General features: G+C 37.4%; 1 protein-coding gene across 1 annotated transcript; it reads left to right on the forward strand.

The window, feature by feature from the left end:
• The first annotated feature begins 21428 nt into the window (after positions 1 to 21428).
• On the forward strand, positions 21429 to 23269 carry LOC147069567 (solute carrier family 35 member G1). The gene is made up of 2 exons (XM_085950321.1): positions 21429 to 21570; positions 21659 to 23269. The coding sequence occupies exon 2, from the start codon at positions 21682 to 21684 to the stop codon at positions 22723 to 22725; it is 1044 nt and encodes a 347-aa protein (XP_085806447.1). The 5' UTR covers positions 21429 to 21570; positions 21659 to 21681; the 3' UTR covers positions 22726 to 23269.
• Positions 23270 to 25496: the final 2227 nt, after the last annotated feature.

Raw genomic sequence — 25496 nt, forward strand, 5'->3', positions numbered from 1 at the left:
TCCAAACCATTAATTGGTCTAGTCGTGTGATATGTGTGAGGTGACCTTAGTGTAGTCCTGATGCCTTTTGGCAGAACTGACATTATTCATTTTTAGCTTAAAATGTGCTACAGAATGGCAGCATCTGTCTGGTAACATTTAGAATATCAAGTAAAACAACATTGCACACAGTAGATTTTTGCCAGTGGCACGAGCTTGCCGTGAGCTCATGTGACGTGATCGTAATGTGTTTCTACCATAAGGGGCCGAAATGTTCCGTGCGACCGTTGTATTAAAATTGCATAATTAAAAGATTTTGTGATAGAGAAGAGAAGAAAAGAAAAAATATATATTATCATGGACGACCTCTAAATATAAATTCTGCATAGCATGCAGTAAAAAAATATCTATTACGGGATATACAGTAGAACCTAGTTAATAAGATCACGGATAATTCGAAATTCGCCGTAATTCGAAACTTTCGTGAAAAAAAAGTCCCTTGAACATTATTTTCATATAAAACCATACCTTTAATTCAAAAGTCTTGGCATATAAAAATATTCAATAAATCGTAATAAAGTACACTATTTCATGAGCCAGTCATTGAAAATTGTGACAGCCGTTACAAAATCGTAAAACATCATAAATTACTTATTTTAAAAAAATAATCCTGACATTTTATGACCCATTAACACACATGGCACCGGATATTTGGTAGGCACATCTATGATCGTAAACGATAGTGATGAAAATCAAAAATTTTTTTTTTAAATTTTAATATTTTTCCCCATACATTTCATTATTCGTATTTTGAATTTTTTTTCGATTTTCGGTCCCGTGGAATTTTTATTAACGAGGTTTTACTGTAACCAGGTTTTATAGTATGTAGTAATAAAATTGTTATTATTTAGGGCTGTAATTTATTTTGTGACCTGAATTAAATTAATTTAAAATGTATTCATTGTCGGCTATCGTTATTTTTTGTATCATTTAGGCTTTAAATTATAATTACAATTATATACTTAATATAAAGCACAATTTAAGATTAAATTTTTTTAAATCAGTAAGAAATTAATAAATCATAAATTATTTTCTTAAGGTGTGGATCCACGTGTGATATATTTATCTCTCGTGAGACGAATGCCAAATTGCTTAGTATGAGTTACCGGTCGAATCGAGTATCCCATAGACTCATACATATGAATTATATTTTATCATTAGATGGTTTTCAAGGTAATTTGCATAAAATTTCACTTTTTTGTCAACATGCCTCTCGAGTCATAAGTCAGGTCGTACATACAAACTCGTCTCGACTGCAACGTATCAAATTTGTCGATGCGATTATGCTGGCATTCACAAAACACATGTAACTTAATGTACCATCACATACATAGTTTATGCAATGTTTTTGGTTCACTCAACACAGGCTACATATTGAACATAGCGAATGCTGCTCTTCTTGGTCAGCTAGAGAATTGCAAGAATCCTAGCAATGTTAATTTATGGCCATGTTGCAGTCAGTACGATTTTGTACGAGTGACCAGGCTATCTCTTACCAAAAAAATCTCATCAACATTATTCATATTGCAACTTGTACCTGACAACCAGTGTTTCGTATGTCCAAAAATAACACTTTTGGGAAAAAACAATTGTAAGATTTTTCAGCTTGATGTCTATGGACTTTCGGCTTTTTTTTTGTTACACAATACGACACACTGGCTCTGAGGTAATAAATATCTAATACTTATACTACATAATAGTCAAGATCAGGTTTTTTAGTTTTGAATGTGTTCTTAACCGGATGCAATCAGCCCTGTTATTAACGTATGTGGAATGAGTATTACATATTATAATATTGTATGTCCAGTTTTGTATGTTTTGAAATAATCAACTTTGAATGAGATAATAGTATCTTCTGAATGTACTATATTTATTCGGCATACGGTATTGTATATAACAACAATCAATTTCAGTCAAAACTGGACTTACAATGGCGTGCAGTGTGCACTAATCGATCCGTGTAATATATTAAGTGTTTTATTTTAATGAATACAATATCTTTCTGCCAAGAATTGACAGTTAACGCCACTAAATTGTATTACGCTTTCACCAGATTGATTTGTTCAATTTATTTTAACCTGTCTTCATCATATTTGTAACAATGGACTATCTTAACCGAGATTAAATAAATGTATACAATCCTTTGTAAATAAATCTAATCGGTAAAAAAACATTACACAAACTTGATTTATTTATTTCGTGACAAGAGTTTGATTTACTTTTCGTAATCATTATTAACAATTTCATCCACAACTGCTTTAGAAATTGATATTTTATTTATTTTTCAAATTGAAGCAAAACTTACAACGCCACCAATAAATTGATCTTAACGGACAATGAATTTTCACATTACATGGCTCTAAGTATTATTATGACGTATAGTGATGTAGTGTGAAAGGACGAATGCTGGCGTTAGAGGAATAGATATGTACATTTAAACAATTTAGAAAAGCTTCAGGCGAGTCAGTCATACATGCTTCGTTGTTTGCAAAAGATAATGTAATTATAATACGATGGGACCACAATGTAGGTCAATCTATATTAAAAAATTCTATCTTGTTGGAAAACAAAAAGATTCATAGACATAACATATTTCAATGCGTAATTTTAAACTCCCATTGGTTTCACATGTGTCATTAAAATATTATCTGTCATTAATCTTTTCTATGCCTTATGATATTACTATGGCAGTATCTGACAGGCCGTAGATTTTTAACGACACATGTTGAATGTAGAGCGAAGCTCTTTCTAAAATCGCTGTAATACCAATAATTTGTGGCTTTGTCTTTCATAATTATTCAAACAGATGCCACTGTGTGTTTAATGCGATACTTCAGTGAAACGGCAAATAATTTTCAACTATAGGCGCGACGAAATTTTGGACTCGCTGGCAGTCAGAGCGAACATCGAGGTGTGAATACTCTTAAATCGTGTAAAGATGACTAAAAACGTTACCCATTTACTTTAAAAAGAAAACATGTCAATGAGTATATTATTATTGTTACTAATAGAACAATAAACAGAACATTAAATGGACGCATGTTGGATTTATATGACAAATTATATTTCGGTCGGCATGCATCATTTGCACCCGCAATCCGCGCATCGCCTAGCCACGATCTTTTTAGACCATGCCTCAACTGAGGTATAGCCTTAATTTTTTAGATTATGCATATCAATTGACAGTGGCTAGTAATTTAAGTTTAAAGTCTGCTGAGATAAGTTGCAAAATTTGTATGTGCTACCTGTCGATCACGGCCTCATAGAGCGAGAAAATTTGCTGAGGGCATAGAATCGGTTAAACACATGTATATTTTTTGACCATGTCCCCGATTCTAAGAAGATCATATATATAGGCCTCCACAGAGTGGAGGTTTGTACAGTAAAACCTCGTTAATACGAATTCCATGGGACCGAAAATAAATTCGAATTACGAATCATGAAATGTATGGGGGAAAAATATTAAAATTTTGAAAGAAAATTTTTTTTTTGATTTTCATTAATTTCGTTTCCGATCATAGATGTGCCTACCGAAATGGGTCATAAAATGTCAGGATTATTTTTATTAACTTCATAAAATAAGTAATTTTTGATGTTTTAAGAAAAGTCTGTCACAATTTTCAATGATTGGCTCATGAAATAATGTACTTTATTACGATTTATTGAATATTTTTATATGCCAGGACTCTAAAATCATTTCGAATTACGAAATTTGAATTAAAGGTATGGTTTTATATGAAAATAATGTTCAAGGGACTTTTTTTTCGGGAAAATTTCGAATTACGGCGAATTTCGAATTATCTTACTAACGAGGTTTTACTGTATTAACAGATTTTTGTTTTTACGAGAAATGGATGTTAACCACTTGTTCATCCTATTAGATCTATACTCGTGACTCCAAACACACATTATGTGTATATGCGACGCATAAGCATATTGTATTTTTATCTCTCTGTTTCAATCACCATCATGGGCATCTCACCTTCCATTAGTGTAATACATTTGAAGGAAGTTTTATAAAAAATTAACCACCATCGAATGCAATGCATTCTGAAATTCTACTTGACATCAATAAAGCTATAAATCATTACAGACAGCTGCCGCCAGCTATGTTGCAAATCTCTCCCGTACATACAGTTGCGACACTATTACGACACAACCTTCTGGTGAAACAAATAAACATCATTGTACATCCGAGAAAGAAGGATCGATTTGTAATGGCGGAAATATTGGGTAAATTCATTACTAGTTAGAAATACATGAGTGTAGTGAACACAATTGTATGAAGGATATTTCTGATCTCAAATTTCATTTCATTTTTGATCTCGTGATCTGACACTGACATAATATCTGCAGTCGTGTGGCGATCATTCTATACCTACTAGTTTCGAAGGCAATACGCACTCTAAAATAGTATGGGCTCCATGCATTGTGGTGGTGAGATTTTAACTACACACAAGCGACATTCATGCTGCGTGTATTTCAAAATATGTTGCTTGTGACATCAGGAGTGTTTTACAACCAAAAATGTTGCAATCACACTGCGGTGGTACATTAAATTACATGTGTTTGTGAATGCCAACAAATTTGACATGTTGCAGTCGAGACGAATAAATAAATATATAACCTAAGCGAAATGTAAAAACGGGTATCCATTTTCTTTTTTTTTTACAACAATTAACGTATTCAATGCTACCAACACAAAGAATATTAATTTTTCATTCATCTTCAGCACCAACAAACACAAAAATTGGGAAAATGGGTTATCTTCTGGGTGAGGTTGTAAGAAGATCTAATTCTTGAGTGTAGAGAAATTTAACACTTTACCTACTTACCACGAAAATTACGCTTATGTCAATGTTTGATAAAAATCAGCGAATTTCGATTACTAAATTAAAAATTATATAACTTAATTAAAACCTACCTATTTTATATTTCAATAAAAATCAATGGATCAAATAAAACATTATTCTATTGTTTAATCACTCTGGGGTTGATGTCTGTCTATTGAATGAATTTTTTGATTTCAATAAATTCATTTAAATTTTAAAAGACATCCACTGGACGTATTATTATCACGAATCTACAACACATTGTTTATTTTCATCACCTCTGCGTTATTAGGGTGATGAAATAAAATAGAATCTTTGATGTTTCTAAACAAATGCCCATTCGTTTGAAGAACATACATTTTTATGGGTCTTATTGTGCCATCCCCTAACGGAGCAGTACCCGTATCAATCACGGAGGTTCTAAAGCCACGAAATGCTGCATCATTCTCTGCTACGCTTACCATTGATCTTTTAATGACAAGTTGAGGAATGCTGTACTATACTGTAATTTTGTGGTTTTGAGTATGCGTCTATAAAGCCAAATCTCGAAAACCTCAGTTTATGGGTAAATATGATCGAATTTTATAGTACTTGAAATTATTTATGGAGCGGCTTGAGTAAATACCTATGCAAAGACGACCGCCCTCATATTTAAAATTGAATATTTAATTTATTTTGTATGGCAGAGTTGCATGTGTCTAAACACGTGGTGTTGCGGTTCGTAATGCACACGACGTTGACAGAAGCAGTGGATAAAGTGTAAAAAAATTTTCATAAATCACTAATTCTATGCTAGAGTTAAACTACGGTAAGTCCATATTAACATCTGTACAATAGAGACGTCTGGTTTTTGTTCTTTTCTAACATATTAAACTTTACTAAATTTCGAATTACTATAGTTAAGGCATAGTTCACATTGTGCTAGTATTTTGAGTGGCGAGTGATTTACTTCCCATTAAATGTTTTAGTAATCGAAAAGTGTCGGAACCCAATGTATTAGTGAGTTGCGTCTCATAACAGAGTACAATGTAAAGTAAAAATAAATAAATTAATAATTTTATTTAATGGTTATATTAGAAGTGGAGGAAGAAATTAGCGAGAGAAGAGATAAGAAAATGGGTCAATAGGAAAGATGTACTCGGAGCTTGTTTATTTTTAGTGAGTGGAGATTTAAAGATCTAAATATTCCGTTTATTAAGTCTGCGAAAATTGACAAGGATTTGAGTAAAGATAGCGTGGTCAGACTTGTCTCGCGGCTTATTCGGTATGGTAGGAGTGATAGGGACCGCCCACTTGATCTAAAAATTGATTGTATCGACTAAATGATTTTATTAAATTTGTCTGATCATACACATTTAGTTACTAAATTACACGCCACTCTACTGGATACTAGCATAATCTGAATTAGGCTTTACCGCTTGAATACAAGAAGTGTTTGTCAGTGGCGAGTGGAGGTAAACTGTGAAGATCTGACATAAATAGTGCACACCAAAATTTGTCAGTCAAACATATTACATATTACAGATGGTGTTGGTAAGATTTTAAAATTCATTAAGCCCTGCCAACCAAACCACAATCGATAAAAAATATTCTTCTATCTATAAAATAGTTTTTGACTATTATCTACTATGGCTTGGATTACGCAGGGTTTAATTGAATTTTAAAAAACTAACAAAGACTATTTACATATTGTTCTAGTGCAATTAAAACAAATACGTTTCACAAAGTTTAGTGTGCTCTATTTATGTCGGAGCTTAATAGCCTACCTCCACGTTTCGCCAATCGTGTTTTTAATACAGAAAATTGTAAAACCTCTGTAGTTGCAAATAAATTAGTATTATATTATGTATTTATATGACCATATACATATTACATAATATGACTTTGTAATGTGTAAGCAGCCATTATTTGAATAGTAGGATCAGTAAAATAATAAATTATGTGTCAAAATGGTAATGTGTATCAGAATATTACCTTTATTCATACTACTTTAGGATCACTACTTGAAGTATTTTCATAAATGTATATAGGTACCTAAATACGTTCTAATCACTTTTTTATTTCACAAAAATATATAAGATTTTGACCACTGCAATGTGTTATAGGTCCATTGTTTATACACCATTATAGTAGATATAATATTGTAACTTACCTTCTAAAGAGATTGTCGAAAACTAATCCTTTTTTCACTCCTGTATAAATATTGTTTTATTGTAAATACTACCATCTCATTAATGAATACATATTACTGCCACCGATTACTGTCTTTTATTTTGTTTTTATTGTACTTTAAGGGTAAAGATGCAGTGATGAAAGGTTGGTTGTAGATTGCTTGTTAGAATTGAGGAGTTTATTTTACGGATAACGAAATACAATGATAAAAAAAACAGGTACGACAGTAAACAGTGCACTGTACCACCCGGTGAGATATGCTCAGTCCGGGAAGTTATGATACAGTGTCCTATCCAATCAATTATGATCTGCTAATTATTGATGTATGCAGTTTCGAATAATAATATTATTCAAAACTGCGTACATCAATAATTATCAAACTAATTATGTTAAAATGACTATTCAATAAATTGCGGATCAGCTATTTCATTGAGTACACGATAATTGGACATTTCGCTGGCTGTCACTGAAATGAATATTAAGAAATAAGTCAGTTATTTCATTGAGTTTGCAATAATTGGTATCACCAAATAAAACCCTTCTCCATAAAAACGTCTACAATTTCATCATAAATTTAATCTCAATATCAAAACACCCCTGACAAAAGTTGACCAGCCCTACCTTACAAACAATATTACAAAAATAATATTTCGAAAACGACTAAAAGAGGCGAATTTCGTGTACCCACGGTCACGAACGAAATTACCTGCTGCGCCCAGTTTCAAAAATCTCAAGTAACCCGCCCCGCCTACCGCTCTCCCCGACGCCTTACTTCCCTAAGGCCGCGGACCTGGTGGAAACGCTCATGCAACGCGCGATGAAGTCTAGACTAATTATCCGCTCCAAATGCTTGGCCTGTCCCACATAGGAGCGTCCTTTACCAGCGGTTTGAGCCAGTGGCACGTCACCTTTTCAATATAAAAATTTATTTAATATATTTAAAGAAATTGAGAACCTGAACAGAGTTGTTTGGATTATAACCAGAGGGTATTGTATAATCTTTTTGTAAAATACCCACATTGTTTGTAAACTGATATCGCTTAACAAATGCACATTACAAACATTTGTAAGTCTACGCACGTATTCATCTGCACACATTGTTATCAATTAAATGTAGTCTGGGCAGCCCGTATCATACAGATTTATGAGATTTAATCAAAACAACATTCGTCGAGACCACACGGCGTTACTTTTAGTGAAACAAAATCTGTAGACACGTCCACGCTCGCATGTTTGTTTGTGCGTTTGCATACGTTTTCTATTCGTGGCGAAATACAAAAAAAAATGCACATTTGTTTAAAATAGTATCTATGAATTGTTTTTATACAAATGTTTGCAAACAATTGATATGCAACTTAAAAACTGTTTATATAATGTTTTTTTATTTATCTTGATTTGGGACTTGGCATAACTCGGCACATGGTGGCGGTTCCACAACGTTTTTAGTATTGGTGAATTTGTAATCATGTAAGAATTATTGCACCATCCATTCTGCCCTGAGAGAAGCGGAAGATCGAGAAGGATGGAAAGTCTTGGTCGCTCAAAGGAAGACGAAATTCAAATTTGGTCACGATCCTCAGCCATGAGTGTACGACCAAGAAGAAGAAGAATTATTGAGATCTTGACTACACTCGCCTACGTAATCAAGTGTATATTTATAAAGTGATAAAGGTTTATGTATATAATTCCCCACACAGAAGCGAGTTTTATTTGTATATGTAAAAATCCCGTATTTCACAAAAACAGTGAATTCTCAGCATACCTATAAGATTAACCGAACCAGAAAAAATGCCGAACTACTAAAAAAAAAACAATAAGAATTGAAAACTTTGAAATGTTTAGTAACGCACAAGCGCATTTTTTGAAACGTTAATAATAATATTATATAAAATCTGGTAAAAATTAATTATACATTATTTTATTCAGAATTAAATAATATAATAAAATAATAAAAGGTTTCACAGCGCTGACCGCGTATGGTTTTGACAAGAAACATGACACCTGACGTAATAAATTAATAAGAAAGTTATTAGTTGCCGCGTAATGCCGGGGCCACACCGGCAACAAGTCGCGCGACAACTCGTTAAATTTTACGATAATTATCATAATTGCTTAAGAAATTTTACGATAATTATCATCCTTATCGTAAAATTTAACGAGTTGTCGCGCGACTTGTTTTCGGTGTGGCCGCACTTTAAGAAATCGGCATTATTATTATTATACCCATAACAAAATTATTTTGTCGCCAGCAATATAATAATAATAATATTTCATTTTATGTTCCGCATAATTAAAAAAATACAATGGAGCAGGAATAACGTAATTATAGTAGGTATGTATTTGTATTTAGTTAAAAATAGACATTTCCGATTTCAAAATTACAATATTTTGGACGTACCTGCTATAATACCTATAGACTTTTTTTATATCTTACATAGTGCGCGGACCAAAAGCATACGCCAAATAGTTCGTCCGGCAAAGAAGCTTGGTTACCTACGAGGAATGGTTATCAGCCATTCGCCGAATTCATTGGAACCTTGCTCTGTTACATATTGTGTACCTTGTTAATATCAAAATCAAGGTTAATGTGCATTTTAAATCTAAAACTATCGTAAATAAATTTCATCAGTGTACCTATATCAGTGGCGGGTTTAGAGACTTGATAAAGAATACTACCAACGTACCTAATAACAATAACAACGTATCTATTTCCCTATCCAATTATTATTGAAGATGACAGTGATGACACATAATATTGGTGGTTTATTTTTTATATGTACACGTACGTGTGAGTTGGAGGAATTCTGCATCTCTGCATTCGACATCTTCAGGCAATATGTAGGTAATCTTGACTCAATAGGTAGGTACCTACTTTGTTGTATTAATTTTATTATATAAGATATAATTAACTGCATTTATTGACAGTGTTTATTTACCATTGATGAGTGCGCATAGTGCCTGAAGATGCCGTAAGTCAAAAACCGGGTCGCAAAAAACGACTCAAATGGAATACATAGTACAAAACTTAAATGCATTAGATTATTTATACCTGTACTTAAAAAAAAAAAACTTAAAAGTATAGGTACATGCTAGTGTAATTTATAATAATATGGGCTTAGTAGGTATTTTCCTTCAAATAAAAATGAATAGCAAACTAAGACGCGCGTAAAACACAAACTATTTTGTGATCCAAAAGATTCATAGCAGCGGCTACCCAACGCTACCAATTGCAGACGTTTTTTGAAGTCGGGGAAAGGAAGGGCGAGGGGAACAGTCAATTTTGTTTGACACACCGCTAGCTAGCCGCTCGAAACGCTGCAAATTCGACGAGCGGCCAGACTGTCTACCGCTCACTCTCCGCGCTTTCATGGTGGTCCCCATACATTTTTTGGCTCCGCTCGACCTGGCCGCCCCTACGAGGCCCACAGGCTAAGAGTCAGGATGCTCTTTGAAAAATGGTTAGTTAGCAAATCATATCTAAAGCGGAAAGACGGAAGGAATTCGTTTTAGAGTCACGCGTCTATAATTTAGAAACCTTCGCGGGTGGGCGCACACCAACTGACGAAAGTTTCGTCGCAATCGGATGTATGGTATATTAACCATACGAATAAAAGCAGATAGAATGATGACTAGGAAGAAGAAGATGGTTGTACTAATTCAGTAACCTTCGCAGGTGTGCGCACATTAATTGACGAAAGTTTCGTCGCAATCGGATGAATGGTATAGGAACCATACGAATAAAAGATGATATAATGAAGAACAAGACGAATAAGATGGTTGTGCAAACTTAGAAACCTTCGCGGATGTGCGCACATCAACTGACGAAAGTTTCGTCGCAATCGGATGATCGGTATAGGAACCGTACGACTAAAAGAAAATAGAATGAAGAAGAAGACAAATAAGACGGTTGTACTAATTCAGAAACCTTCGCGGGTATGCGCACATCAACTGGCGAAAGTTTCCTCGCAATCGGATAAATGGTATAGGAACCATGCAAATAAAAGAAGATAGAATGATGATGAGGAAAAAGAAGACGGTTCTACTAATTTAGAAACCTTTGCGGGTATGCGCACAACAACTGGCGAAAGTTTCGTTGCAATCGGATGAATGGTATAGGAACCATACGGATAAAAGAAAATATATTGAATAAGAAGAAGAATAAGATGGTTGTAATATCTAAGAAACCTTCGCGGGTGTGTGCACATTAATTGACGAAAGTTTCGTCGCAATCGGATGAATGGTATAGGAACCATACGAATAAAAGAACATAGAATGATGAGGAGGAAAAAGAAGACGGTTGTACTAATTCAGAAACCTTTGCGGGTATGCGCACAACAACTGGCGAAAGTTTCGTCGCAATGGGATGAATGGTATAGGAACCATACGAATAAAAGAAGATATATTGAAGAAGAAGAAGAATAAGATGGTTTCATATCTTGGAAAAAATTTTAACTTACCTTTGCCGAGTGCAGACGTGCTTTGGCTTCGCTCCGCAATTATTGTTTTACGCCAACTCATCGCTTTTCGCTCTTATTTCACTTTTGACCCCACTTTCTACTGTGTTTCGTTCCCGTTTTTACATTATCACCTGTGCCTGCCCCTGGACTTCGACCTGTTAAGTTTCCAAGTGTTTCCTCCCGGGATTTTCCCGGGAATAGTGACTTTACCTGTGTGCTGTACTTTATTGCTTCTAAGTGAGAACTGAACACCTGAAACGCTTCAAATTCACACAATGTTTTAACAACCATCTGCTCCACACAGCAATAGTTTTTACAAGTGCATACGTGAAAATTTAAGTGACTTTTCACGGTTTCTTCAAGCATCCCACCACAAAAAATACAAACATTGAACTTTGAACCCTACAACCGCAGTCATTATAACCACATTAACAAGTCATCAACAAGATAATCACAAGTGACCACCAATCTGCGACAAGATTCACGAGCGATCACCTAGCTTATCGCTCGCAAACGACTTACAAGCCAATTGCACAGTCATAAACATAACTATTAAGCCCCCTCTACCACTCCAGAATCCCCGCCCATTTTTTTCACTTTCTTGCGTCAGTCGCATTTTGGCGGCCGTCCATACCGGGTGGTCATTTTGTTTTGATTTTTGTTTTTGCTCTGCCCTCACCCAAATTCTCAACACATCTCAAATACCTACATCTGTGGGTCTATTCTATGCTTATCGACCGCTAAAGTGATAAAGTGAAAAATATTATCAAACTTAGGGTAGGTTTGTATCAAAATATTAGCACTTATTGTAACAATTACACGAAGCCGGTTTTTATTGTTGCAATAAGTGCTATATTTTAACAGCACCTATCTTGCTGCTGTTAAAATATCGCACTTATTGCAACAATAAAAACCGGCTTCGTGTAATTGTTACAATAAGTGCTAATATTTTGATACAAACCTACCCTAAGTTTGATACTATTTATCAATTTAGTGTTCGATAAGTATAGAATAGACCCACTGATCCATTTTGGACTTATAAAAATGTCAATCATCTTACACATAACTACCTACATCAAGCTTTTTTCGACTTAACAATTTTTTCTCAAATTTGTTAGTCACCCACTCTAAGCCCAATCTTAGTTCATTACTATCATTACTTCTACCTTTTGTTTCTGCTCCCCCTCATCAATTACTGCTCTGCCAATTCTCTCCGAGGCCTGCCATACCATCAATAATTGAGCTGTTAACCATATTTTGTCAGGGACCATTTTTGGACCGCGGGCCCAACATTGACCTTCTCTGCCTGGAAGCCAAGGGCCCCATCGGGACCCCGGCCCCCCAGTTTGACACCCCTGCCTGAGTGCCTACCCACTCACCAACTCACACCTCATCAAAAAGTGTTAAACACTTACACTAGTAAACCCGCCAAACTACCGACCGTGTCACCTATAATGTCTCCAACTAAACTCACCACTGCTCACTACCAGTACTAGCCGGAGCCTTGCGCCATGCAACGCACCCCACCGCCTCCTCGGAAAGGTCCTGACCCTCCTATCACCCCACCCAACTGGCGTCCACATCTGGTCATGCTCCGACATCAATGGCGAAGAATAAGACACGCTCCCCCAAATCACCCGGACGGAAATCGCTGCCTCATCTTTCCCCGGACGCAATCAACGAATCAAGAACCGAAAAAGAATAAAACCAAAAGTCACGAACCCGATCCGCGAGACATTCACGAAGCTCCCTCCTCCTCGTCCTCAATCTCAGGCCAAAAAAACTCAAACCAACCAATACGATTCGATCTACCAAGAAGTTTCCAATAATATGAACGAACTGATTGCGGCCTTCAGAGGAAAACAAGCCGGGGCTAAGGAGAGAATCAGCAACGCTCTCCTTAACCTCTCGGAAGCACAAGGCCGGCTCAACCTCGCCATGTCAAAACTCGAGAAAATAGCCATTACTCTGGAGACCAAAAACAAGCATTTGGAGGGGCTTTTAAAGGATAGGACGATCGGGCTGAAGATCCAGAAAAAGGCCATTTCCGATCTACATAGTCAAACCAAGACGCTCAAGACTATTCATCATACCGCACCAAACATTACGGTGACATTCACTCCAGCGACCACATCATGGGCCACAGCCCTCGGCCGAAAAAGTCGCCCCCTCATCGCCACCTCTGTCCCTCAAGCCGCCGCTCATGGCAACACCAACAACCATTTCCCGTCCCTCTTACCCCTCGCCCCCGACCGGCTCTGGGGAGAAGAAATCTGACACCACCAAGGAGATCCTGAAAAAGGCCTTCGACCCCAGGTCTCTTGGAGTCCAAATAACCGGGATCAGAAATATAAGGAACGGGGGCGTTATTGTTCATCCCCGTTCTGAAGTCGAGGCCAAGGCTCTTGTAAAAGCCATGGAGACCTCGGAGGTTGCCCTACGAGCCGAGCTCGCCGGGAAGAAGCAACCTCGAGTAATAATTTTTAACCTACCATCAACTCTTACCGATATTCAACTCCGGGAAGCTATATACACCTCTACAAAAGAGCAAACCGGCCTCCCAGAGTCCGCTTATAAGGACACCAGGCTAAGCCACAAAGTCGGGCCTAGAACAGGCAGATGCCACTTTGTGGTTTTCGCCCCGGCGGCCATCTGGTCTGCTCTTCTGGCAGAAGACAGGCTATACATGGGATGGGAATCCTTCCCTCTGAGGGACTACGTTGGGGTGGTTAAATGCAACATATGCCACCTATACGGACATATGGCCAAAGGGTGTGCGAATAAGACCCCAACGTGCAGCCACTGCGCCATCTCCGGCCACGACCGAGAAGACTGCCCCAACAAAGAAAACCCACCCAAATGCGTGGCCTGCCACAAACATAAACAGCTGTCTGACCATTCCACCGGCAGTCTCGATTGCCCAGCAAGGCTACACGCTGAGATGCGCGAGAGAGCGATGGTGGACTACACTGCCGCGCGATGATAACCTTCGCTCAGTTGAACGTCAACCTGAGCGACGCCGGCTCGGCGGAGTTGATTGAGACTATGCGGGCCGCGGGCTTGTCTCTGGCGCTGGTGCAGGAACCGTACCACTGGGGCTCTGATAAAGGCCCCAAGGTCACTGAAAAGGGACTCGCGTGCGCGGGCCTTGTCGTCAATGCCAGATGTGCAGAGCCAAAGGCCTCCGTATTCGCTCTTGACCCCCGCCTTGGCGTGCTGTCGCTCTCGCACCTGTCAACTGAGCTAGTCGCGTGCGCAAACATAAGCTTTTCCGGAGGAGGCAGCGTGGTGGTTATCTCCGCCTACTTCAGCTTTAAGAGCACAAAGGAACACGTGGTATCAGTGCTCGACGGCATTCTACGCGCAGTTGATGGCAAGGATGTCATCATCTGTGCGGATGCCAATTCGCAATCCCCCCTCTGGGCGCCCGTGGATATCCCCCTGTGCGACGCGGACGTCATCGAGGAGCTGGTGCACCAGCACAACCTGGTCGTCCTCAACGACCCCAACAGCATGCCGACTTTTGTGTCGCACGCAAACCACGGAAGCACCCACATCGACATCACCCTGGCCACTGAGTCCGTCGCGAGACGGATCAGCGGCTGGAGAGTCCATGAGAGCGCTTCCATGAGTGATCACCGGTTGATCACTTTTGAGCTGGCCGCTGACTCCTCGCACGATGGCGTCTCTGACGTATCCCCACCCCCGCCTACGCGATTTAGAACGCGCGACGGGAATTGGGAAAAGTTTGAAGAGGTGCTTTCCAAAAAGCTTGACAAGACATCTAGAAGCCGTTTTCCGGACCTACACTCGGCCGCCTCACGACTGACTGCAGACATCACCGGATCAGCCGACGCTTCACTCGGACGCTGCAAGAAAGACTACTGGCGTAACTTTGTCACCATCAAGGGAGGTTTGGACCCCTGGGGTCCTCCATACCGCGCATTGAGGCTGGGACTCAGACCGACAAGCCTCTTGTGCGGTATCGAGAAACCGGGTGGCGGATTCACCAGTACTGAGTCTGAAACGGCTGCGGTCTTACTCGAGGCCCTCACCCCCCTGGATGATGATGCCATGAGGATGGCCCGCTTCGAGGCTTCTCTTCCCATCGACACGGATCACTCATCGTTGCCTTCCGAACAGGAGATCAACCACATCGTACGCACGTTGATTGCTGACAAAGCCCCAGGCCCGGACTGCATTGACAATTTACTTGTCAAACGCACATGGGCCATAGCCGCGCCAGAGATTACAGCCCTCTTCAGTGACTGCATCAGGAGCGGCACGTTCCCTATTGTGTATCTGTGTGTAATAGTGAGTAACCTTTTTGTGAACTTTAATTGTAAAAATAAAACTTTCTGCTAAGATTTGTGCTACGAACAACGTGTGTTTCATTTTGAATATCCACCATCGTCAACCGTCAATCCTACATCGTAACCCAACTGTCAAGACCTAACCTTACACTGAACGTGCTCTACCAAACCAAACCCAGCTTCGATTTACCGCCCTGAACGATTTACCATCACTGAGCTAGTCGAAGGGTGGAAGCTAGTCGTGTGACTCACACGTATCGACTGACGGCGCGCTGCCAAGGGCGTCATCAACGTGAGGTTGACCGGAGAGTTGAGCGCGGAGGTCGGATCGGGCTACTCCCCTCCCTACCCGGACTTCCGTTTCTTCGCAATCAGATGAATGGTATAGGAACCATTAAAAAAAAGATAGAATGATGATGAGGAAGAAGAAGATGGTTTTTCTGATTTAGAAACCTTCGCGGGTATGCGCACAAAAATTGACGAAAGTTTTATCGCAATCGAATGAATGGTATAGGAACGCATACGAATAGAAGAAGATGGTTGTACTAATTCAGAAACCTTCGCGGGTGTCGGTTAGAATGATGATGTAGAAGAAGAAGACGGTTGTACTAAACCTTCACAGGTGTGCGCACAGCAATTGACAAAAGTTTCATCGCAATCGGATGAATGGTATAGGAACGCATACGAATTGAAGAAGATAGAATAGAAGAAGATGATGATTTTCTAATTTAGATACCTTTGCGGGTGTGCGCACAACAACTGACGAAAGGTTCGTCGCAATCGGATGAATGGTATAGGAACCATATGAATAAAAGAAAATGGAATGAAGAAGGAGAAGACACATAAGATGGTTGTACTAAACCTTCGCGGGTGTGCGCACAGCAATTGACGAAAGTTTCATCGCAATCGGATGAATGGTATAGGAACGCATACGAATTGAAGAAGATAGAATAGAAGAAGAAGAAGATGGTTTTTTCTAATTTAGAAATTTTCACGGGTGTGCGCACAACAACTGACGAAAGTCTCATCGCAATTGGATGAATGGTATAGGAACCATACGAATAAAAAAAGATAGAATGATGATGAGGAAGAAGAAGACGGTTGTACTAATTCAGAAACCTTTGCGAGTATGCGCACAACAACTGGCGAAAGTTTCATCGCAATCGGATGAATGGTATAGGAACCATACGAATAAAAGAAGATAGAATGATGGTGAAGAAGAAGAAGACGGTTGTACTAAACCTTCGCGGGTGTGCGCACAGCAGTTGACGAAAGTTTCATCACAATCGGATGAATGGTATAGGAACGCATGCGGGACAAAAAAACATTCATTTCTATACCTATATAAGTATAGACTACTGTTCTATTTCATTATTATTAAATTTGTAATATTTTTAATTATATTTATGTATGTATACAATAGTAAATTCTATATCGTTAACATAATTTATATTGTTAATTTTAGTAACTTAGAATAAATATTTTTTTAATTTGTACAAGACATTTTTATTTTTTCTCAAAGAAATATAACCACAGGACTCTTTTGCAATTTCCTCATGGGCCATTGCTGTAATGTAAGTTTCATAACCGCTTAAAATCATACATGTTAATTTCAAAAGCCCCTAAAACGGCAGTTGAGTTTAAAGTCCCCTAAAAAGACAATCATTTGATTTTTAATATATTCTCTCAGTAAAATAAGCAAAACGTGAGTAAAGGATACTAAATATTATACTCTTTATAGTGTATAAATCAAATAATAAAAACCTAATGTTCACGCATTCAAGCTTTCATTCATTCATTCATTTTCTCAGAACTACCGTCAAAAGTCGTTTTAGGGGCTTTTGAAACTAGACGCTTCAGATGATAATCCCAAACGTAAACAATTATCAAGGTTGGTATTAGTAAGTCGACATCTTGTTTTTGGTTTTATTATGTTCATGGTGGAAAATAAAGATACGCACAAATATGTGGAACCAACACAGGATTAAATTTTTTAGGCTCCTGTTTTCAAAAGAGGGTACTTTTTATGGTCAGCTAAATTCCAAATGTTTTCAGTCAATCCGTTCGATTTTAAGATAAGGTAAATGTACCAGTAGTTGACCACTTAAGAAAAAAATTCAACAAAAATAACGATTAACGTTTAGCATTACACCGAATGTTGGCATAGCAAGTCTACTCATAACGGATCAAATGTCTCAATTAATATGACAAGACAAAAATTAAGAAAGGGTCTGTTACAAAAAAATTGTGTTCAATTTTTCAAGACCATGTTTTTGTTCCAGTAGTTGACCATCCAAAAAATTGAAAGTTCCAGTAGTTGACCACTATATGTTTCAGTAGTTGACCATGTCTAATCAGGGGTTCCAGTAGTTGACCACTATATTTTTCAGTAGTTGACCATGTCTAATCAGAAGGCTTTATGGCAAATCTGTCATCAGAGTTGCCTCAGGGCTTCCTGTCAGACCACTCTTGCCCATAGCTACTTGAATCAACTTGGTAGCAATGGGCGGTTCAGTAACAAGTTACGTAGGAGAGGATTTTGTTTGACAGCCAATCATCAGCTTTGTTCGGGTAACAAAAAGTGCAAAATTAGTTACTTCAAACTAAAAATACAAAAATATATTTATTTTAGCAACTAAGTACATACATACTACATAGTAACGCATAGGCGCAGTACTTACCAAAATAAAACTTAACATAAAAATCCTTAGATATTCCAAATAAAGTCCAATTCCGGAACTAAATAAACATTACGAGTTTTGCTTACTTGTGTCGGGTCATTTATGTGGAATACTACGCCTTCCATTCATAGCTAAGTACATCGGGTCGCTCTGGCCATTTCCATAGTATCCCGCACTTTTGCATCGATGAAAATAGTAGCTTTTACTTTAGAAATATCGACGATTTTCCCCGGGGAGTATTATAATATAATGTTCATTAATGACTTTCATAACGGGCAACCATCGAGTTTTAGGGTTAAAGCTTTCATCACTAGACTTATGCCATTCACTCTCCACTGAGTCTGAAATGTCAACACTTGGGTTAGAAGTCTCGGAAGAAAAACGCATTTTCTTCTTGACTGCTTTCAATTCCCCCATTTTTTCTTCCTTTGCTTGCTCATTTAGTTCTTTCTTTCTTTGCCTCTCTGCAGCTCCTTCTTTTTTCAAAAGGGGGTTTTTCCCCTTTTTTGCTTTCTTCTTGAATTTTTCTTCCCCTTCACCGGGGAAGAAAAAATGTCTCTTGAATGGACTAAGAATATTTGATGGACCAGCCACGGGTTCACTGGCGATTGGAGACGAAATATCATTACAAATCCTTATACCAGCCTTAGGTGCACTGGCGATTGGAGACGAATCACCATCACAAGTCGTTAGACCAGCCACAGGTGCCCTAGCGATTGGAGATGAAACATCATAATAATTCATAGTATTCCAGGCGGCCAAAGACATCATATCATCGGATTCCTCTTCTCGCAATGCCTCATCGATGAGTCTGAGTGGGTCAGGTGGAGTGATATTTTCCAACTCATTTTTTACGTTTCGTCACAGTGCGAACAGTGACTTGTCATCTTGATCAGGTTCGTTGTTTTTGCGGAATAATTCAAGATTTTCCTCATCAATGTTTTTACTCAGGAACTCTCTCTAAATACCGCTTGGGTTCCTCTGATGTAACCATTGAAGGCACACTTTACGATTTTCCTGGTACTGTTACAGCTTAAGGGCTCCATGGACAAAGTCCACATTTTCGGAAATTTATTGAGGAATTCTTTTGTACTTGTAGAGGACTGTCGTTGGTGTGACAGCCCCACCGACACTCCCTGTTACTATGACGGTTATGCATTCTTTATCGTCGGCATTTACCTGCTGGTACATTGTCTCGGTTCCTTTTTTGGCTAAGACCCTGCTTCCCTAGGGGCGGCAGGTTATATGAAAGTGTTGTGAAGCAGGCAGGTTATATAAAAAAGTGTGGTAAGGTAGGCTGATAAACAATTTGCGGCAAAACTAGGTAACGTTAACATTATTAATTATATGGGTACGTTATAATGACCAAAGTAAATCCTCCGTGATGCCCTGCATTTTTTTTTATCGCGTCGCTATTTCTCGTAAGTTGTCGGCTATTGTTGGCCTGCTTCATTCAGTTGCTATATATTCAGGACTATAATTCAAGAAATTTTTATTTTCCGAGGAAAAAATACACAAACCCGTTGCTGAAAAAATAAAAATAAAAGTTGACGCCTAGGTCATCTAATGGACAGAACCACCCTAGACACTTCTAATTAATAAATAATCATCATTCCATACTTATGAATGTAAAAATTCTTCAAAACTAAGTGAAATAATTTTATTTAATTTATCTAGTAGTTGACTACCCTGGTCAACTACTGAAAAAGTATTTAAAAAAGTTTGAGTAGTTGACCCCCCCACAAACTAGCTTCCTTGTAAATATAACTTAAAAATTACAAATGATATTGATAGTTCAATATTATGACTGCCCGTAATGCATTAACTTGATATTATGAAGTCAAAAACATTAAATTGCCATATGCATACATCCACTGATATCCTTAACAATTTACTTAAGAAATTAAAAATAAAATGCTTACAGCGTGATGTGTTGTTTTCAAATAGCTGCTATGACGCTTCTATGACATATGGCGATGTGTTAGATCCTCAATCCGACCACAGATTATGGCTTCACTTGTCTCAACTTTACAATTTAGAGCAATCCCGTGTCTACGTTTCTTATTTTGGGCATTTTATTGAAAAAAGGTCAACTACTGGTACATGTTCAACTACTAGTACATTTACCTTAATGTCATTTTGAATATGTATGTAAGTATCTAAAAAAAATCTTCAATCTTTGATATTTCTGCTTGAAGAATTTCCGCTATGGAATTGGCAATTTTAGTAATTATGTCTGTAATGAAAGGGTTTAAAAAAATGTGGCCATCGGTTCGATAATGGAAATTTGCTAGATTTTTTTCAAATTGCTCTAAAATCGTCTAAAATTGCTCTAAAAAATTTGATCACCAATCATTTTCTTCATGAAAAATGTACAAGAGAATTTTTGGAAAAAAATATTTTAGAATTTCTTATCTACATAATAGGTATATCATTACTTTATACATTATTTCATCACCATGTTCGATCCTAACAGGATTATAAAAAATAACTATAACAAAAAAACTCACACACTGTAATATTATCGGATTATTATGGAGCGTTCCGGCTCACATACTTTTTATTCAGAGCGGTGAAGTTGCGCATTCTCTATGGTTGCAGTCGTGCCAAGTTTGTGTGTGCGAGACCGCTTAGTTTAACTTTTGATCAGTTGGCGCTTTTGTCAGGGGTAGTATAGTATATTCGTCTATGGTCAGGGGTACACGAGTAAAGAACATTTTGATGAAGCTCTGTCAGGTGCACAGAATAATTATTATTTAAAATAGAGATTTAGTTCAGCGCAAACGTTATTGATTTAAAAAAGAGATTTTATCATAATGATCAAGAAATAAATACAATTATTTTTAAAACTCAGTTGTAAATGACAGCGACGGAATTGAGATTTTTATGGAAAACAATATGATTACATTGGTAACACTTAAAAATAAAAATAATGGTGGTTTAAAAACATTTGACGATGGTGTGTCAGATTTATGAAAAATAAATCATTTTTATTAGTATCATGAAACGAACCAACAATATAAAATGCGGAGAGCATGCTAAATTGATAAAGCATTAAATGGATTCAATCAAATAGGTAAGCATCTGTTGATTTACGATTCAAAATGGTATGCCTTTTTTTTGTCATGTCTGAATGTATTGTAAAATGTGTGCTGTAATTTTAGTGTTTCTCGGCGCGACAGGCGACATGCCTGAGCATCTGGAGCTCCAGCACCTCGTGGACATTTCCACGGGCAGCGGAGACGACATTTCACCGAACCTCTACGAAAACAGACGCCCTCTGCTCAAGCGATGTCCGTTTTTAGGGCTCATGCTCGCGACCCTCTCGTCGTTGTTTTTTTCTCTCAGCTCCGTAATAGTGAAAGGATTAGTGAACGTGGACCCGATGGAATTGGCAGCCTTCCGTTTCGTCGGAGTACTATTACCAACGATTCCTGTCGTGATTTATAAAAGAGAGCCGTTGTTTCCGAAAGGCAGAAGGACAATGCTCATGGTACGTTCTTTTGTCGGAACTACGAGTCTAATGTTAAGTTTTTACGCGTTCAGACACATGCCTCTCGCAGACGCTTCCGTTATTGTATTCTCAGTCCCCGTATTTGTTTCTATATTTGCAAGAATCTTCCTCAAAGAACCGTGCGGTGTTTTCAACATCATATCAATAGTTTTGACGCTGATCGGTGTGATATTGATAACCCGTCCCGCTTTTATGTTCGGCGTCGCCGGAGATGGAATTCTAAGCGAGGAAGAGGTTTCTAACCCCTGGGGGGCAGCCGCCGCATTTGGTTCGACATTATTCGGCGCTAACGTGTACATTTTGCTCAGAGCGTTAAAGGGTCTTCATTTTTCCGTAATAATGACCAACTTTGGCAGCTTTGCGTTAGTTCAAACGTTTCTAGTCACGTGGTTGATAGGTGCGCTATGCTTACCGCAGTGTGGTACAGATAGATTACTAGTCTTGTGTCTGGCCCTGTTCAGCTTCGGAGGGCAGATACTCCTCACCATGTCTCTGCAGCTGGAGCAGGCAGGGCCGATCGCCATAGCGAGATCCGCGGACATCGTCTTCGCTTTCATATGGCAGGTGATGTTTTTCAACGAAGTACCCAACAAATATTCTATTTGTGGTGCCATTTTAGTTTTGTGCTCCGTTCTCTTGATCGGCTTGAGAAAGTGGGCTCTCACACTACCCGATAATTCACCGATGAAGGCGTCTCTAGGCCTGTTGGCCAGATAGATCTCGCTAATATTAGAAGCGTACGTTTCCAAACTCCGCACAGTCCTTCCACGAATAATGTAACCGCAAGAATGGTAATTTTAGAAATGACCACAATGATCTGAATAAAATTTCATCTTGTCAACCATTCTTAGCTTTGTATTTTCACATCTCCATAATTTTATTTGGATATCAAAACATGTTCCGTGTATTTTACCACTAAATGTTGTAAGCTAATATCTGTTAGAATGTATTAAAAAATATTATATTAATTTTCAAATGTACCTAGTAGAACTTTGATTATATATAATCCGGAATTCACTCGAACATTAGTTTTATCTTTCATAACTGGGGTACCATATATTATTACGTACTTGAGGTCTTAAATTTTTAATCATGTAGAAAAATGTCCAGGTTTTTACTTTTCGAGTTTTTATTTGAATTTTCCTTGACTTTGAATAACAGAAAATGAGGAACTATACACCGATGAAAATCATGTTTTTGGTATCCGTACATGTGCTGTTGTTAAGGCCATGCATTAATTGAGGCACGGTCTAAAAAGATCGTCGCTAGGCGATGCGCGGATTGCGGGTGGCGGGTGAAAATGACGCCTGTCAAACGAAATATTAATTGTCATATAAATCCAACATACGTCCATTTTATGTTCTGTTTATTGTTCTATTAGTAACAATAATAATATATTCATTGACATGTTTTCTTTTTAAAGTAAATGGGTAACGTTTTTAGTCATCTTTACACGATTTTAGAATTAATTGACCCGTCGCCATCACGCAGCAAAGTGACGTGTTCCCGGGTCAACATTCTCTCAGTGAATGGCAGCGAGTCCAAAATTTCGTCGCGCGTACAGTTGAAAATTATTTGGCGTTTCACTGATGCGTCACCTTAAACTTTTTTCACATTCTTTGCGAAATAAAATAACATAAATAAACAGTGCAAATTCAATGTAAAATTGATTACAAAAATCTGACAGAGATAATATTATATTAATTTGTGTAAAGCGTCAATTATATTGAGCTACTTTACGAGCTGCATGTTGGCGAATTTACAATCTGCCTGTAGTGTCGCCCAGTGTCATCATCGAACAAGCTAACAAGCAGATTGTAAACACTCTTCCGAAAAAAATTGAAAGCCGGTCAACTTTACACGCTACACGCCGGCGTGTGGGCCTACTGCGTCTGTGCAGTAGAGACTTTACGGTAAAAAACGAACTACATTCTGTCAACATAGTAGCTGGCTTGTGGCTTCTCAGCGAATGGAAAGTTTTGTGTGTCATCATCACAATCGCAGTAGCTGAGTCGCCCGCTTTTAAATTCGCTAACAAACATCTCGTAAAGTAGCTCAATGTAATTGACGCTTTATACAATATGAATAACATCTCAAAACCTTCATACCTACGAGGTAATTCAACTATTCTAAGGGTTTTTTTCTAATGACCATGGTAACCTTACGTATGATTATAAGAAAAAGTTTAATTGGTTTGAATTCTTCAAGATTTTTTTATATATTTTTTGATGGATCTGAATTATCTGGACTGTCTTTATCGCCAATTAGTTCAGATAATCGAGGTTCTACTGTAGAAATAAGAAATCTTCTAAAACAAGGATTTGGCAGATATTGGAAATATACACTACGCAAAAAATATATTATAAAATTAAATCTTAAGAAAAGGTATTACTATTTGTACTTGACTAATATTAATTTTATATTTTATAAAATGAAGATACCTAAATTTTAAGAATATAAAATATACCTAATAAATTTCTTTTGTAAATCACATATACACTTACTCCAAAGATTGTAAGCTCATCTAGTCAGCATTTTTACTCATTTACACCATTATATTATGTAGTTAGTAAATAACAGTGGCGAAGGGTGGAGGTAGGCTGTTAAGATTCGCTATAAATAGTGCACACTAAGCTTTGTTAGTCATATGTATTTGTTTTTATTGAACTAAGACTACAATTTACAGATGGTGTTAGTTAGTTTTTAAAAATCAATTAAACCCTGCCTAAACGAAACCATAATAGATTTGGTCTAATTTGGGCAATATGACAAAATTGTGCACAATTTTTCATTCATAGTTATTTGTTTTCGTTGGATTAAAACTACATATTACATATATTTTTGGTTCATTTTTTTAATTCATTAAGCCCTGCGTAAACCAAACTATAATAAATAAAAAATATTATTCTATCTATAAAATACTCAAAGTTATGTATGATTTAATTGCATAATTTTAGATATTTTATAGATAGACATGTATTTTTTGACTCATATCTATTATGGCCTGGTTTCTCAGGGTTTAATTGAATTTTAAAATCTAACCTACACTATCTGTAAATTGTAGTCTTATTTCAATGAAAACAAATATGTATGTCTGAAAAAGTTTAATGTGCACTATTTATGGCGGATCTTAACAGCCTACCTCCACCCTTCGCCACTGGTAAATAATAATAGTATAGTAAAATCAAAGAGATTGTAATATTATTATTATCCTAGATTTGAATGAAAAGGACACGACATGTAGCTTTATCCTTTCACCAAGTGATATTAAAAATATGAAATGTCTTTTAAAGACACCTAGTCATTTTTTATAAGCATTACTGTTATAGTATTAATTTGCTTAATGCATTTGTAAAGGGTTGTTATATTAGCTGATACGATTCTGTCCTCATTCCTTATGTACCCCTATATAAATTATAGCTATCGATGGTTTCACATATATTTTTTTTAATTTACCCAAAATAAAAGTATACACAAATATATCCATT

Source organism: Rhyacophila brunnea, unplaced genomic scaffold, assembly GCF_057557595.1.
Source record: "Rhyacophila brunnea isolate RB1 unplaced genomic scaffold, BYU_Rbru_1.0 scaffold_23, whole genome shotgun sequence".
NCBI lineage: Eukaryota > Metazoa > Arthropoda > Insecta > Trichoptera > Rhyacophilidae > Rhyacophila > Rhyacophila brunnea.

What these genes read in the sequence shown, in the direction of transcription:
- LOC147069567 (XM_085950321.1), top strand. Translation starts at nt 21,682, where the DNA reads ATGCCTGAGCATCTGGAGCTCCAGCACCTCGTGGACATTTCCACGGGC.